General features: G+C 36.5%; 1 protein-coding gene across 2 annotated transcripts; it reads right to left on the bottom strand.

Moving 5' to 3' along the window:
• Positions 1-896: 896 nt before the first annotated feature.
• ei24 (EI24 autophagy associated transmembrane protein) lies at positions 897-16,579 on the bottom strand. Of its 2 annotated transcripts, none has more exons than XM_067433323.1 (11): positions 16,446-16,579; positions 15,751-15,881; positions 12,349-12,494; positions 11,901-11,961; positions 7,822-7,888; positions 7,612-7,736; positions 6,257-6,376; positions 6,045-6,156; positions 5,841-5,952; positions 2,462-2,536; positions 897-2,364 (listed from the first exon to the last, which is right to left on the bottom strand). In XM_067433323.1, exons 2-11 carry the CDS (start codon positions 15,790-15,792, stop codon positions 2,202-2,204), a joined length of 1,023 nt encoding a protein of 340 aa, XP_067289424.1. In that variant the 5' UTR covers positions 15,793-15,881; positions 16,446-16,579; the 3' UTR covers positions 897-2,201. The 2 variants fall into 2 exon arrangements, with proteins under 2 accessions (XP_067289424.1, XP_067289425.1); XM_067433324.1 differs by having other exon boundaries at positions 15,751-15,886; positions 16,446-16,547.
• Positions 16,580-16,594: the final 15 nt, after the last annotated feature.

The following is a 16,594-nucleotide window of genomic DNA, read 5'->3' as shown; positions in this document are numbered from 1 at the left end:
GTTCATATTGTCAAAAAGGAAATATGTTCATGAAGCTTTGTACTTCTAAAGCAAAGTGTTTATTTAGGATAGTTTGTCTTGCAACAAAGTGTCTTCAGTTGTATAATGTATAAAGAAAGAGGCATGGCATTATACACTGCCGTTCAAAAAAAAAAATATTGGTAAGATTGTTAATGGTTTTTAAAAGTCTTTTATGCTCACCAAGGCTGCATTTATTTAAAAAAAAAAAAAAAAAAAAAAAAAAAAAAAAAAAAAACTAATATTGTGAAATATTAATCAAAACAAATCCTTTTTTAAGGATTCTTTGATAAATAGAAAGTCTAGAAGAGTTCAACATTGAACTACCTTTCAAAAGTCTTGGGTCAGTAACATTTTTATTTTATTTTTGGGGGGAAAAGTACTTCAAGAAATAAAATAAAAAATATGCAGACACATTAAATTAATCAAGTGACAGTAAAGACATAATGTTACAAAAAAATATATTTCAAATACATTTTGTTATTCTGAACGTTCTATTCATCAAAGAATCCTGAAAAAAAATGTTTTACACAACTTCTTTCAACATTGATAATAATCATAAATGTTTCTTGAGCAGCAAATCATCATCTAAGAATGATTTCTGAAGGATCATGTGACACTGAAGACGGGAGGAATGATGCTGAAAATTCAGCTTTGCATCACAGAAATAAATAATATTTTAAAATACATTCAAATAGAAGTTATTTTACATTGTAACACATCACAAAATTACGTTTTTTATAAAATAAATGCAGCTTTGGTGAGAATAAGAGACTTCTAATAAAAACATCAAAACTTTTTATCAGCAGTGTACATAAGACAGCAGAGCAAAAGTCACATCTACAAAATGCATAAAAGTAAAATAAGTCCACGTACTGTATAGAGACCAAATTTTATTGAAATAAATGTAATACTTTTACAAAATGTCACTCACAAATATCTGTCTGTATGTGTAACACTATGGACTCCTGACAATAATTACAACCCTCTTTAAAATACGCACCCTCCTCCCCCCACATATACAATGACATCAAAACGGGGCTTCAGTATGTGCTTCGGTTTCAAATGTCAAAACAGGATTCAGGTACTGAACTCCAGGAACGTACACCACAGTAGACATCCACTTGACATGCCAGCGCTCATCGGATACTGTATCCGTGATCATTTAAAGAACGCTTTCACACGCGTCACAGTTTGGCAGTGTCACCTGACAGCAGCAGAGGAATAAAACTTGTGCATACTGTTGAAAATCATCCCAGAACCATTACAGATGACACTGAATCATGTTGACATGGTTTTAGGAAAATTAAAACGCATTATAAAAGAAACCAAATAAAAAGCAACTCCCTTTTGACATTTTGACATTATTACATTAATAGAATATTTGAACCAAAAAAATTTTATGTCAAATGTTGTTTTTCTGTAGAACACAAAACATTAACATGGCTCTTATTCATACAACAAAAGCACATTATAGAGCAGCATGAACATTCTGCAAAATCATGATTTTTGTGTTCTACAGATGAATGAAAATGGGGCTGAATAAATGACAGATTTTTCATTTTTGACTGAACTATTCCTTTAAGAAGATGCCTATTCAGTAAACGAAGGAGCTTTAAACGTCTAGCAGATAACATTTTAGGTCAAGAAACATCTCTTGCATCTCTAAGAAATGCCTTTCATTTTGATCGTTTTTTCAGCCTAGTTCAGTGTCCACCCGTGCAGAAAAATAAACCATCAAAGGAAGTTTCATTGAATAAAGCATTCATAAAGCTTAGTGTTAACTTTGAAACACATTGTCATTTGTCTAGGCCTCAAAAGGCAGAAAAAGTCATTACATACAATTAAAAAGAAGGCCATAAATAGATAAAATGAGTCGAGATAGAAACTACAGGGCCTAAAAGAAGAGGGTGGGCCAGTTCACAGAAAATGTGCATGCTGAGGTCTTTGTGCTGTATTTACAAATCCCCCAAATGGCACATAATGGGTACAAAAATAGTCCAAAAAAAAGAAAAATTACACAGAGAATCATGACCTTGTGTGTATTCAGCCCTGAACACCGGCCAATCACAATACTAACCCATCCGATCCATCCCTCAGAAGAACATAGACACACACGTTCAAACTCAGACAAATAGTTCTTATCCGCCCGACTTTCTCAAAGTTAGGACTCCTGAAAGAGATCACTGGGGGGGTAGAGGTCGCTGGTGCGTCGGGGACACGTGAGGCGAGGGCAGTTTCTCCGTGGACGTGGAGGTCGTGATGGAGCTCTGCAGGTGAACCGTCTTGTGGAACAGTTTGTTACTGATGAGGACGACCAGGGAAAAGAGGCGGAGCTGGAAGTGGCTGCAACGCAGGAAAAAAACAATGATATCGAACATTTAAAAAACTACTGCTTTTACATAAATAATACGCAAAATAAAACAAAAAAGAAGATACTTACTAGAGTTTGACAGGGGTTTTTGCTTCGTTAGCGCTGATGATGAAAAGCGGGAAGAGAATGGAGAACAAGCAGCCGCTGGAGGAAAGAGTGTGGGATTCAGTAGTGGCACAGACATTATACATTATCCAAGGTTCCTACACATTTTCCATTTCAAAATTCCATACATTTCCAGACTCAAATTTCCAAAGCTTTGTAGATTTTCAGAACATATTTAACATAAATTGTTCATACAGCATTATATTTGGTATATATCTATAAATACCTGTATCTTTATATATATATATATATATATATATATATACACACACACACATACATATATCTGTAAATCTTTGTATTTTCTCAGTGTTTTTTTTCCATTGATTTTCATAAAAACACAAAGCCTCTCTCTCCCTCTCTCTCTCTCTCTCTAATGACATTAGCGTGAATAAATGGTCACATTTTTGGGTTGAACTAAAAACAATAATATTTTTCAAAATTTAACACCTAATTTATGCAAAACACTGATATCTATCTTTCATGAGGTTCTCATTGAAATAGCATTTAATACAATTTCATTAGATCTATGAAAGATTTGTTGAATTTTATTTATTTTATGTATTTATTTGTTGAATTTTAACGACATTTTAACTGAGTTTAACTCTAGGCCATTTTCATTTAACTGCAAGATCATAGCAGTCACAGGTAAAGCCATGCTCTTCATTACCATGGGTATATGGTTTCTAAAATATATACCATAAACCATATATATTAAACTATTGAATTTGTAATAAAAAAAATATTGTAAACACATACGAAAACAACCTTTATAAAAGTGATTTATATTCCGCAATATTTAATTTAAGTAATAATAGCAACATTTTTAATAAATACATTTCTTCCTAAACACCATATTTCTTCACTGTTCGCAGCTGCAAGGTATTTATTATTTTTTAATTAATTAATTAATATATTTATTTATTTTCGAACATATAACAATAAAAAAATACAATTATGTTCAAACATTTAAAAAAGAAAAGTAAAGATGAAATATAGAAGAATAGAAAAAAAACACCAAAGTATCTTACTCTCCTGTAAAAACATGCTTCTATCTCATGTATGAAAAAGGAGTAGGAAACTTATATACTCCTAACCCTTTAATTTTTACTTTCCCTTAAATAACATACATATGCCTACGCATACACATATACATATATACGCATGTACACATTTGTATATATACATACAATGGCCCTCATTTATCAAAAGTGCGTATACCAAATTTCCAGCGTACACCTTGTGTACACCTAAACCCACGGTGACTTTGAGATTTATCAATATGGACGTTGGCGTACGGCACGCTCAAATCCTACGCCAGCTCAGGAGGTGGTGTACGCACGTTTGAGTTAGTGCGAAAATGTGCAGAAAAACAATTCCTAACACCACAAAACGCACTGACAAATATATGCTATATTATGACCCACTGTAAAAAACAACAACAACAACATAGTAATTATAAACTTCAGTGTTTATTTTTGTGCAACGTAGACTTCAATGTTTAATTTGTGTGACTAGGCTACCAAAGCATTTGATGTATTCCTCCAGTTGCGAGCCTGTGCGGCAGCTGCGCACGGACTGGGACTGAATAATTCAAACTGACAAAATAATAAAAAAATAACATTCTTCTTCTTTTAAATAATAATAATAAAATAAATAATAACGGCATTCTTCTTCTAAATAACAATAAGCGTCATTAATAATAAAAATCATAATAATAATAAAAAGAATCTTACAAATTGTCATGCAATTATTAATGTGAATGAATGGTAGGCTACTCTACATCACATCATCATATCGTACACCCCAATACATGTGCCGTGATACGAAATTAAATACTAATTGTTTCAAAACACGTGCTGTAAAATAATGCATTGTGATAGGTAATTTATCATCCAAACAGCTATTTAAACTGCTGGAGTGCGCTTCACAACCTCCACACTATTAACAGTAGGCTACTCGTAATTTGGGTCCATATTTTGTTTTTGTGGGTGCCTTTAATCCCACTCTTTAAACTTGCAAATAAAACAATTTCGTTTTTTTCCACTTCCCTGGTGATGGTCTTGATGGGTGCGTCTTAATCATCTCACTTGTTCAGTAGTCAGGGCACTGATCAGGGAGTCAGCCCATTGACTTATGTCCTAATCAGTGCCCTTACTAGTGGACTAGTAAGATGATTGAGACGCGCCCGCTCTCCACGTTGGAGAAGTTTCGCTTCTTTGCCGTCTTCCGTTTGTCCATGGCGTAAAATGAGGGCGTGGGGGAGGCGGAGACTTGAATATACAGGGACGTGTTATTCTAATGATAATCGTTTTCAGCCGCAGCATTTATCAAGGGCAAGTATTGCGTACACTTGGATTGCAGAGGTGCGCACAGCTTCATAAATAAGGCGGTGAGAGGAGTGTAAGCATAATCTTACGCCAACATATACACCCGTTTCTAAGCAAGATTGATAAATGAGGGCCAAATATGTATTGGTATTGGTAATGTAAATTACCCAAGGTATTTTACAAGGTAAATTGTGTTTGTGCTAAATTGACATGTTTGTAGTTGTGTGTATTGCCGTTTTTTCCAGTACCTCGTCATGTATTTAAATGCCCGCAGCTGTTTACAGCTGATTCACTACAGAACCTGTGATGTTCCCATATCACACGATTGTATAAAACAAAATTTAGAGTCAAAATGCCGTTCATCACTTCATAGAGCAGTAGAAACGTAGCGTAGGTTCGTCTGCGCTGTGCGGATATTCGTTTTTTTGCAGTTTCATGCGCAATACGCTCAAATAAAATAAATAAATAAATAAATAAATAAAAGCGCCTAATATGGAGCGGAGGTCTCTCTCACTTTGGCCTGTAAATTCAGAAGACAAACCAATGGGCCGCTTTCCCTGCATGATGGGCCAGTCAGTGGCAAAGAAATATATAAATAACCTTATATCGGCCCTAAACGGCAAAATACCGGTATGCCAGATTACCAGTCCAGCCCCGGCTCACATAAATGTCAGGAAACACAATCTTGACTGCATGACAATATCCATGATTCACTGGATCTTTGATAAGCTGTATCAAGTCCAACCTTTAGTTTAAACTGATAATCGTTTGTTTTCCTTGTGTTTTCCTATATTAAATCAAGTCATGCAGAAGCTTGACCGGATTTTCTCTGCTAACCGGCGGGAAAATGACGTCAATGCATACTTTGAAACACGTATCAAAATGGCGGTCGTTGTGTAAATAAACAGCCCCAGAGAATGCCAATATGGAGTTGCTGGAAAGTTAAGTAAATAAATTACTCACAATCAGACCAAAAGATGGTCAGAATGAGTTTGAATGAACTCTGATAATACCTTATGATGTATGAAGAGGGCAGCGCAGTCAGCAGTGCCATGGGCAAACCAAAACCAAAATAATATGGCCAGTTTCTCTCGATGTTTGACAGCCTTTGGTGCATTTCAATCCCTTCAGAAGAGATTAAAAAAACATTTCAATCAGGAAAAGTTTAGACAGAAATCTGATCTGAGGTAACATTGATTAGATGAGCAAGAGCTTACCGTGATTAAACCAGCGATATTCAAAACAGTAAAGCGAGTATAGCAGAGACATGTGTAGGAGACTGACAAGCTGACCAATAGCATCAATGGGGAAGAGACTCACAATCCATCCCTAAAAAAAAAAACAAGTGCAAGAAGCATGTTGAAAAAGGCAGCGAGGGAGGAATGAACAAGTGGAGTAAATCACATCACTGATTTCAGAGATCTTCTACCTGTATGAGGAAGAGGGCCTGGAGCAAAAGATTGAAGAGCATGTCTGCAATGATCTTGCTGACGCTGGGAAAAGGTTGAGCTTTACGTCCAGACACTTCAAACGCAAGATCAGCAATGTCCTGCCCGACAAATCATAATCAAACTCTACATTTCAAATACTATAAAGCATTTTTGTATGCAAGCATGCATGTGTGTGTTTGTATACATTTCAGAAGCGTGATTGGTCTCTGCAGAAAACACGTGTCCAATGCTCCAGTGGCAGTGTGCTTTACACCACTGTATCAGACACTTTGCATTGTAAGGCTTGGATGCAGATGCTCGGCCATGGAAACCCATTCCATGAAGCTCTCTACACACTGTTCTTGAGATAATCTTCAGGTCTGTAGCTATTGACCCGGCATAAAGTTGGCAACTTGTGCGCACTGTGATCCTCAGCATGAGCTGACCCCGCTCTGTGATTTTACGTGGCCTACCACTTCATGGCGGAGTTGCTGTTGATCCCAATTTCTTGCACTTTGTTATAATACCACTAACAGTTGACCATAGAATATTTAGTAGTGAGAAAATTTCACAAGTGGACAAATTTATTCTGTAAAATTCAATAAATAATTACTATCTATATTAAGTTTTGGGTCAGACTTTTTTAAAGGGGTGGTTGCATTCTATTTCCCTTTTTTAACTTTAGTTAGTGTGTAATGTTGCTGCTTGAGCATAAACAGCCCTGAAATTTCAATGCAAACGGAGAGATTGTCTTTTAAAGTTATGGCAGTTTATTGCCTACAAAAACGGCCGGTTTGGACTACAACAAGCTTCTTCACAGCAGATGTGACTTCTGCCTGTAATGGTAAGGGGTGTGGCATTTCCGGACAACCTCTGCTTGGCACTTCAGCCGATAAAAATACAGGAAACTACATTTGGCCATCTAACCAATCTAAGACCATTGAGTTTTTCAGAGGGATGGGCTTCATAGAAGCAGGAAGCAAACAAGCCGTTCAAAGGACAGTGAAGACAGCAGTGTGGAATAAAGGTAAAAATATAAGAAAAATATGTTGTTTAAAAATTTATTAAGACATATTATTATGTTATACTGCGCCCCATAAACACAACCAAGCCTAGAAGCCTGCTGTTCTTATTAACTGTAAAAATAATATATACTGTAAAAAATAATAACTGTAACAAAAATATTAAGCAGCACAATCAGTTCTGCTTCTTGCCTAAACTAGTAGCTATGGTACAATCACTGTAAAGATTGTCTGGTTGCGTGTCGTTGCTGTTTGCTCTAATAAGGTGCTTGATTAAAAGAATTCTAACTTCTACACCATACAGGATACCCATGTGTGCACAATAGGCTTACCTGGAACCAAATAGCGTTGACTATCTTGCTAAGCACAAAGAGAGGCAGCACCCAGAGAGCACTGAATACAGATGTCAGAATGAACTCCAGCCAGGACCACACATTACCATGCAGAGAAGGGTCACCTGAAAACAGATCAGCAGGAGAAGCATAAAAACAACGACGTATCTGGAGTATATAGCATGAAACTTCTTTAAAAGAGACACGTACCTATGATTCTAGCAGTGATGGACTGTAGCAGTGGGATAAACACTCGATAAAACAGGAACAGACTTAGCTGCGAGATAAAAGAAATTAGATTTTCTTGGTAACACTTTACTTTAAGGTGACTTTACATGTTACTACATGTATTTACTATAGTAACAACAGTATATGATGCATTATTACATGTAAACTAAGACCCTAACCCTAACTCTATATAGTAAGTAGGGCTGGGACAGTTATCGCATTACCGCAATACCGCGGTCGCGTGACGCCTACCGAAGGTCTGAGATTGTCACCTACATCACCTAAAAAAACTTTTAAAAAAACCTTGGCCTGCACGTTTGCGCACGTTGTGTCTAATTACATGGGTTCATTGAGTTGGCGAGCACAATGTTCCATTATAACATTCCATTTGTATTGAAAATTAGGCCCATATGCAAGAGTACCTGTGTAATGTCTTGTAGCCTAAAATTTGAATTTCATTTTACTAAAGCATAAAATACAGGCGCATAAGCAGGACCTTCGTTTTTAATTGCATGTGATTAACACAATTCTTTCACATGGTTGCACAGCCGACAATAGTGGGTAGGTAGATAGGCTACTATTCCATTGAAACATGGCAGAGAGGGCTAACTTGGAGGCAAAGCCAAATGTAACATCTCCCATAACTGGCAAAAAAAACAAAACCAAAAAAAAAAAAAAACGGCTTCAGAAAGAACAAACTGAGCTGTACCTTCCTCAGCACTCCTTAGTACTGGTAAGTTTTAACTCTCTTCCAACTCTGTTTGGGAAAGATTGACTACAAATAAGCTGGGCCTGTGAGATTTTATTCAATATAATCAATAAATAATCTATTGTAGGCAATTAAATAGAAGTAGGCTATGTAATTGTGAAATTACAATTTCATTAAAAGGCTATTAAAAAAGATATCCATCTGACAGGCTTACAATCACAGTAGTGTGTGACACTTTGTTAAATTAAACAGCCTTCGTTAAATATTTGAACCACTGACACAAAATTCCTGGTTCGGTTCAATTCGATACACTGGCATCACGGTTCGGTATGTTTTAGAAAAAAATTGGCAGATACATTTCCTTGATTTTTTTTAAAAAATATTTTTTTTATTAAAACGAATAAAAAGTATGCTTTTTTTTTTTTTTACATTGAACAATGTTGGAGCTATACTTTAGCCATCTCCTATGTAGTTACAGGAAGAGTTACATTAGCTCTCTCCACACTTCTACTGCTTCTGTTTATCCCTTTGGCCAAATCCTCACTTGTGTGACTCTCAAGGGGGCGTGTCTGAAGAACGTGGCTGTTCAGCTCCCATTTATCGGTAATGTAATGTGCCGTTACACTCAGGTAGCTTTGTGTAGCCCTTGTTACAACATACCAATGGTTTTTTTTTATCCACCACTCTGTCACTTGCCATCACATCACTTCATAGCTTATATATATGTGTGTGATAGCTACATTAAAAAGGGGGTCTATATTGATGAACAATTTGTTGTTTATGTGGATATTTAAAAATAAAATAAAAAATTGTATATTCAGTTTACCAACATTGGGGTCAAGAAGTTAAACTGTAACTGAACTGCGCAAATCTGCCTGAATCCACTTAAGTTAGTTTAGACTGCTCTCTCATAATAAGTCATGCAAAGTATTCAACGTATGTTGGTAAGTTTGTGTATATCCCAGCACCGCAATAGCCATTATTTTTAATGGAAGGACAGGCATGTTATTCATGCATTAATTATAAGAACGAAATGTTTGAATTTGCATGGTGGTAAAGTGTTTTTGTTTTGTTTTTTTCATTATTTTGGCTTCGAATTTAGGTTTTTAGAAATATGAACTGAATTTAAAAATGCTTTTAAAATTAAAAACTCTGCGTTTAATAAACAAAATACATTTTTGAAATGAAGACTTTGGAGTGAGTGCATGCAAAATAATCTGTTCTCCAAATCAACAACCTTTGTGAGTGTACACAAAAGTAGACAGTTTATAGTTTATAATTACGTCTTGCACATATCTGTATGGCTAAAAATGTCTATTGTACTGTGAGTAATGTGCCGGCGACTTCATTAGCTATGGGTTAAAGAAAACATGGCCTTATTTAATTAGGCTATGTTTAAATATTAGCCTAGAATATATTTTTTTCTCATATGTTGATTATTATTTTAAAAAAGCAGCATGAGTAGGCTATACATAAGAAGCGCATATGCCTGGAGACATGGAGTGGGGTCAGGCATTGAGTATTTAAAGGGGGGGTGAAACGCTGTTTCATGCATACTGAGCTTTTTACACTGTCTTTTACACTAAGACTTGGATTCCCATCCTAAACATAGACAAAGCTTCAAACACTAAGTTGGACGTTTGATGGAGTATTTCTGTGTCAAAAATACTCCTTCCGGTTTCTCACAAGTTTCTGAGAGTTTTTTTCGAGTATGGGTCGGCTTGACTTTAATAGAGCGGAAGGTCCTTGTATGGGCCGTACGGGCTCTTCTCCCGGTAGGGTGCGCGCGTGCGTGACTAGAGCGAGAGAGGAAACGCACGCCCATAAACACTCTCTCAGGTGCAGATCCACTCGTCCGTGAACACTTCTGTCAGCGCCGCGACCCACTTTATTCCTATGGGTGACGTCAAACGACTTTAATGCGCCCGCACAGCATTCTGGGAAGGCAGCGCTGCATTTGAACCGATTTGAACGCAGAAATGACGAGAAGCTTCACATCACGCTTCAGTCGTGTTGCAAAAGTGGATCTCCACAGTCACTGCTGTCAGGACTTCACCAAATCAACAAGAAGTGTGTTTTTGACGGAGCGGTCCCAGCGATAAAGGTTCGGTCCTGCTTTGGAAGCAGCCGGTGAGTAAAACTGCTTCAAATGTCTGTGCTGTTGCTTATCGTCGCGTAAGTAAACATCAGTAAACAACACAATCGTGTATAGTTAAATTATCAATGGAGCATGCAATGTATGGAGTGTGTTTAAATACATTTGTTTAGCTGACCAATATTTCAGTCAGTTTGTTTATGTGGACACTTACGAAGCGTGCTTCTTCATTCAAATGCGCTAACGTTACTCCATTGATTTTTTTTATACACTAGTCTGACGTGCAAAACCATTTTGCGTGCTACTGCTAAGGTTTAGTCGCATACAATAGTCCATACACCAAATCATGTCATCATATACCACGAGAAAACAAGCGCATATGTTAACAAGCCACTAAATACAGTACATACCACAGAGATGAACGTCCTGCTGTTGCTGTATCTCCTGTTCAATTTATTTCATCCTCCGGATCTGATTCTGGATCATATATGTATTAGTTGAATCTGATTGATAGCCATGGTTTATTTAGGGTAACGCTTTCTTTTCCAAGTATGACCATGTCAGCTTTCAGAAGCTCTCGTGCTGTAGCTGCGCGCTCGTCATTCTTTAGCTCTGCCCACACGATACGCCTCCAGCCACTCGTTTTTTTCCGGAAAGACTCGGTACAGCCTATCTTTCTTTTATAAATATAATAAAACTAAAGACTTTTCGGAGATATGGAGCATGCAATACTACTCTATAGGTACTCAAGATTGACATGAGATTGACTGAAACTGAGTGTTTCACCCCCCCTTTAAAGTTAATTTTGTTTTGTTTCTTCAATGAGCGTGGATTTCTAGTGTAGCCTATTTACTTGAACTTCTTATGTATGATATAGTCTAATATCTTTGGTTTCAGAGGCAGCCAAAATCAGAATTTAAATGGCCCGAATAAAGCTCTCTCTATGGGCCTGAAGTGCGATGTTGCACTGAGTGACATATATGCCCATGAATCACTGTCTCACGCAAAGAAAAATTTGGGGGTTTAAAGCGGTTTACCGCTGAACCACGGGAATTTCTTGCTTTTCAACCACGGTAAGAAAAAATCAATACCGTCCCAGCCCTAATAGTAAGTACATGTATATAATTAATATTACTCGTTACTTTATCCAAAGTACAATGTAACTACATAACCTTAAAAATAAAGCGTAATTTGTAATATAATAATGAAACGCACAGATCAAAACATAGCTGACCAATAAGAGACAGAGAAACATACCCAAAATACACCTCCATTCCAGGCACAGCACTGAAAAATTCGACTTGCTAGTTTCGGTTCACTGATAATAAAAAGAAAAAAAACATGACATTTAACAAGGACCTCTAGTATTAAGCCCAAAGTATACTTCGGTCATCCACGTTCTGCTACAGTCCGCGTGACATCATTTTTGTAATCAGGAGGGTCTTTGCAATGGCAAATATTGAACTTTTCTTCTTCTATCCTTTCAAGCAAATGTCCTGTAAATGACATGACTCAGTGCTGACGTTTGACATCTGGTAGAGTATAAAAAAGCAACTGTATGCGTGCGCATGTCCAATACTTTGAAAGCTGTGTACAGTTAAGTTTATTTTTAAAGCATGACTCTCCGCACGATGGAGCGGAACGTGGAAAATGAAGTATAGCCTTTAGCGTAGACTGACTGAATGGGGTGAAATGGCACAATTACCTGTCCTGTTTTCGCTCTTCGCTCTGAGCACGTCTCATCGCCAGAGCCCCGCATGTCCTGCGCCTCCTCTGCTCTTCCCTCTTCTGCTGAATCCGAGCATCGAGCTTGGAAATGGTTCCAATGCCCAGGATGGAGTCCTTGATCCCCTGAAATGAAACAAAAAGATTGCCACTTAGAGTGAAGCCAACTTGTGTAAATAACATTTAAGGGATAGTTCACTCAAAAATGAAATTTAGCCCATGATTTACTCACCCTAGGTGTATATGACATTCTTCTTTCAGACGAATACAACCAGAGTTATATTAAAAAATGTCCTGGCTCTTTCAAGCTTTATAATGGCAGTTAATGGCCGTTTCAGTTTGGAAGTCCATAAAAGTGCATCTATCCATCATAAAAATGCCCCCCACAGCCTGGGGGGTTAATAAGGCTTTCTGATGTGTTATGCGTTTGTGTACAAAAAAACATCAATATTTAAAACTTTACAAACTGTAATCTCTAACTTTCGCTAACTGTCGTATGCACATTCACGAGAAACTATCGTTCCAGTGTGTGTGATGTAGGAATCAGGTGTAACCCTCCGGAGCACTTTTATGATGGATAGATGCATTTTAATGGACTTAAAAACAGAAACAGCAATTCACCGCCATTGTACTGTAAAGATTAAAAAAGCCAGGATATTTTTTAATATAACTCTGATTGTATTAGTCTGAAAGAGGAATGTCATATACACCTAGAATTGCTTGAGGGTGAGTAAATCATGGGCATTATTTGCATCCTTACTTCAGTCTTTAGTGTCACATGATCCTTCAGAAATCATTCTAATATCCTGATCAAGAAACATTTCTGACTATTATCAATGACTACGTTTACATGGACAACAATACTCCGATATTAATCTGATGAAGAGGCTATCATGTAGACAGCGATTTCTAATTACCTTAATCTGATTAAAGTCATAATCTAACTTAACATAAATCGGATTAAGACATGCGGAGTATGCCTATTTTAGTCGCATTTTCGGAGAGCATTACAGACATGTACACACCTTAATCTAACTGTTAATGTCGTGTCGGAGATTTAGCCGCATTTTGTGACAGGACACATAACGTTACGCACAACAGGGAAGTGCAGAGGAAAGGGCTTTGTGGGTTCGAGCCTCTGCCCTTTTTGAAAATTAATCAAAAGTGCCCCTCTCAACAATCATCAATAATATTGTGGCCAATAAAACAGAATTGGAATTATAATTAATATAACAGCGTCTACAAAACAGTAACAAATGGTGGAAAAGTCCTGTTTATCTTTTACGTATCTGTCAGTCTGAAATGTTGCCATAACGCGTTGCTATGGGCGGTGTGTGTTTTACTTGACTTTTCATTCTGAACACTGCGTCCTCTCTCTATATTTTTTTATTTATTTTTGTTGTAATTATTATGCTCATTGTAAAAGTAAAATACGCGAACCAGATGAGTCATTCAGTGAACGCCTGTGGCTCGACGGCAGGAAAAACAATCCAAACAGTCACGATTTTTAAACCTTTTTCATCATTAATCAAAGCTATTATTATAAATGTAGGCTGTCAATAAGGAGGAAAGAGGGGTAGTGTCTCTTCAAAAAAACAGAAAGAGACAATACATAATATTACAAAAATAAATCAACGTAAATGTATATAAAACATGATAAAAACAAATGTTTTTTATACTTCTTAATGTAAAGTAACACTGTCCAACAGCGACACCCGCAGGTGAAGTTACAGCGGGTTTCCTGAGCCCATAAAATTAACAGACCTGCCAAAGTCACGCTATGATTGGATGTTGGAGAACATAGCGTGGCATGGGGATGTAATGACGTGCCATAATCGATCTATGTTCTATCACATGTAAAACGGGAACATGAACGGAGTACTCTAAAAGCAACTCATGTAAACACCTTAATCAGAATAGTCTTATTTAGAATAAGGTCAATAATTAGATTACTGCTGTCCATGTAAACGTAGTCAATGTTAAAAACACTTGTGGAAACAGTGTGAATGGGAGATATATATCAATATACCTAAATATATATCCTATTTAAATTCATAATCAAAGCCTTAATCAATATTTATCTTCCTATATTATTATAATAAATCTTTCCAGTTATGATTTTGCTTAAGAGAATCACTGACAGTTTCTTGTTTTCTAAAGTGTGTATTTGGTCTTTGAGGAGTGACTGAGGGTCTGGACTAGAGATGTGTGACCCTAACATGCCAGGAGTTCAGAACCAGTGTTTGCTCACTCAGCCCAGCTTCATGATATGAAATATGGATTTGTCTTTCATTTAATTTACTATAATTTATATTTCCTTTTACTGAAACACTAAAGAGTCAAGATGAATATTGCCTGCACTATTTTCGGTACTCTCACTGAGAGAAAGCTCATGTTATCAGTATGTTTTGGGGAACATTCTAGTTAGAACTGGAGCTTAATCAGCTCCAACCTTGGAGAGACTGTGTATATTTGTATGTGCAAAATGTTCTGTGTTACAGATCAGTGCTGAGAATGGATATCCTAAGAAATGGGTGGACTTGTTGTTCTGGGCAAGCTGGTCCCTGCTCAAGAACTGGAAGGTCACTACAGGACTAATTCCAGGGTGAAAGCATCAACAAGTGACATGTCTATGGAGCATCTGATTAATTGACAATGTGTTGACATTTACCATGACTGTGCATTTTCTCTGAGCCAATCAGAATCATCCAATTTGCAGTAATGACATTGATAGACCTGTAGAAAACAGTATAACTGTTGGGACAATTGTATGTATGATAGGGCGGGACGACGAGACGGGTAGAGAGGGGAGCTTTTTGTGAGACTTGAAGCTGGCTTCTGATGATAAAATTGCAAACTATTCTTCAGTAAATTTTTCTTTAATTAATTGCACTCCTGACTCTTGGTCTTCATTTTCACTACTGGTCTGGCATCATAAACTGATTATTTTTTCAGTATTTTTTATATATATATATATATATATATATATATATATATATATATATATATATATATATATATATATATATATATATATATATAAATATAAATATATAAAAATTACAGTATTGGGATACATATATCCAATACTGTTATGTAATTATTTACATTAATACAATTATTTATTGAACGTATTTAATTACATATTTTCTCATAAGTCTGTTTCTAAATATTAATATATATATATATATCAAATATTTATTTTATTATATTTTGGAATGTAAAATTGTGAATTTTGTTCTGTTTTGTTGGGCAGAACACTGCTGGTCTGGATGTAAAGAAAAAGATTTAAGACAAATGCAAACTTATGATGTAGATGTGATTTCAAGTGATATGGGACATTAAATCATAACGTTTATTAGATATAAAACTAGGTGCTGACCGTCGCAACATTGCGAAGAAACGCTCTGACACTGTCCGTCATCTCCACACCGGCTGCAGAGTCATCAACTGCAGGAGGGACAGCCAGGGGCCAGGCAAGATCTCATGACAGGACGAGGACACGTCTGCAAACTGTACTGAGAAAGAGAAGTCTTTATCACTGTGGCTTCATATCATTTTCATGCTTTCATTTTAGTGTAAAACCAACAATTTGATCCAGCAGCTTTGAAAACACACTGAAAAACAAACATAATATATAAACATAAAATAAAGTTTCTTTCAATTTTTTATAGATTTAGAGGTCAACATCTGAAATGACATGACATGTATGTTGAAACTATCCCCTGACAGAACTCAACGTGATCATGATCAAGGGTCACACATATACACTAACAAACATGTTTTTGTAAGATATTTTGATCAGAGCTGAAGCTGGATGCAAAAAAATACACTCCATAGCTCTAAAAGACCACTTGATATTTCAGGTCAAATCAAATTTTTATCATTTTGATTATCAGAAAAAATTGTCACGAAGAAGATGATGGAACAGATTTCTTGTAAACAACAAAACCAGCAGCATTAGCCAGTAGATCATTAGCTGAGCAGCTAACTACAGCAACATCTACATTATCAGACTGTTATCGGACACGTGTTACCATAGAAAACATATATACAAATCAATTCAGCACAACGTACCTCATGTGCCTATTTAGGCTAAAATCTTCTCTTCACCTGAAGCCTTGAAGTTTCACTCTCTTTTCTCAGGCTCTCAACAAAACAGCATCAGGCCAGTGCTTCTGCGCATGCGCGGGGCGATCTGACTCATAACGGGATTTGTAGTTTTC

Source organism: Pseudorasbora parva, chromosome 23 (assembly GCF_024679245.1).
Source record: "Pseudorasbora parva isolate DD20220531a chromosome 23, ASM2467924v1, whole genome shotgun sequence".
NCBI lineage: Eukaryota > Metazoa > Chordata > Actinopteri > Cypriniformes > Gobionidae > Pseudorasbora > Pseudorasbora parva.
This window is presented reverse-complemented; position numbering and strand designations above follow the sequence as displayed.

Excerpts from the sequence above, each read along its gene's own strand:
- ei24 (XM_067433323.1), bottom strand. The coding sequence starts at position 15,792 with ATGACGGACAGTGTCAGAGCGTTTCTTCGCAATGTTGCGACG. Across the intron at positions 7,737-7,821 it reads CATCACTGCTAGAATCATAG|GTGACCCTTCTCTGCATGGT; the intron begins GTACGTGTCTCT and ends ATCTGTTTTCAG. Across the intron at positions 5,953-6,044 it reads ATATCGCTGGTTTAATCACG|GGATTGAAATGCACCAAAGG; the intron begins GTAAGCTCTTGC and ends TCTCTTCTGAAG.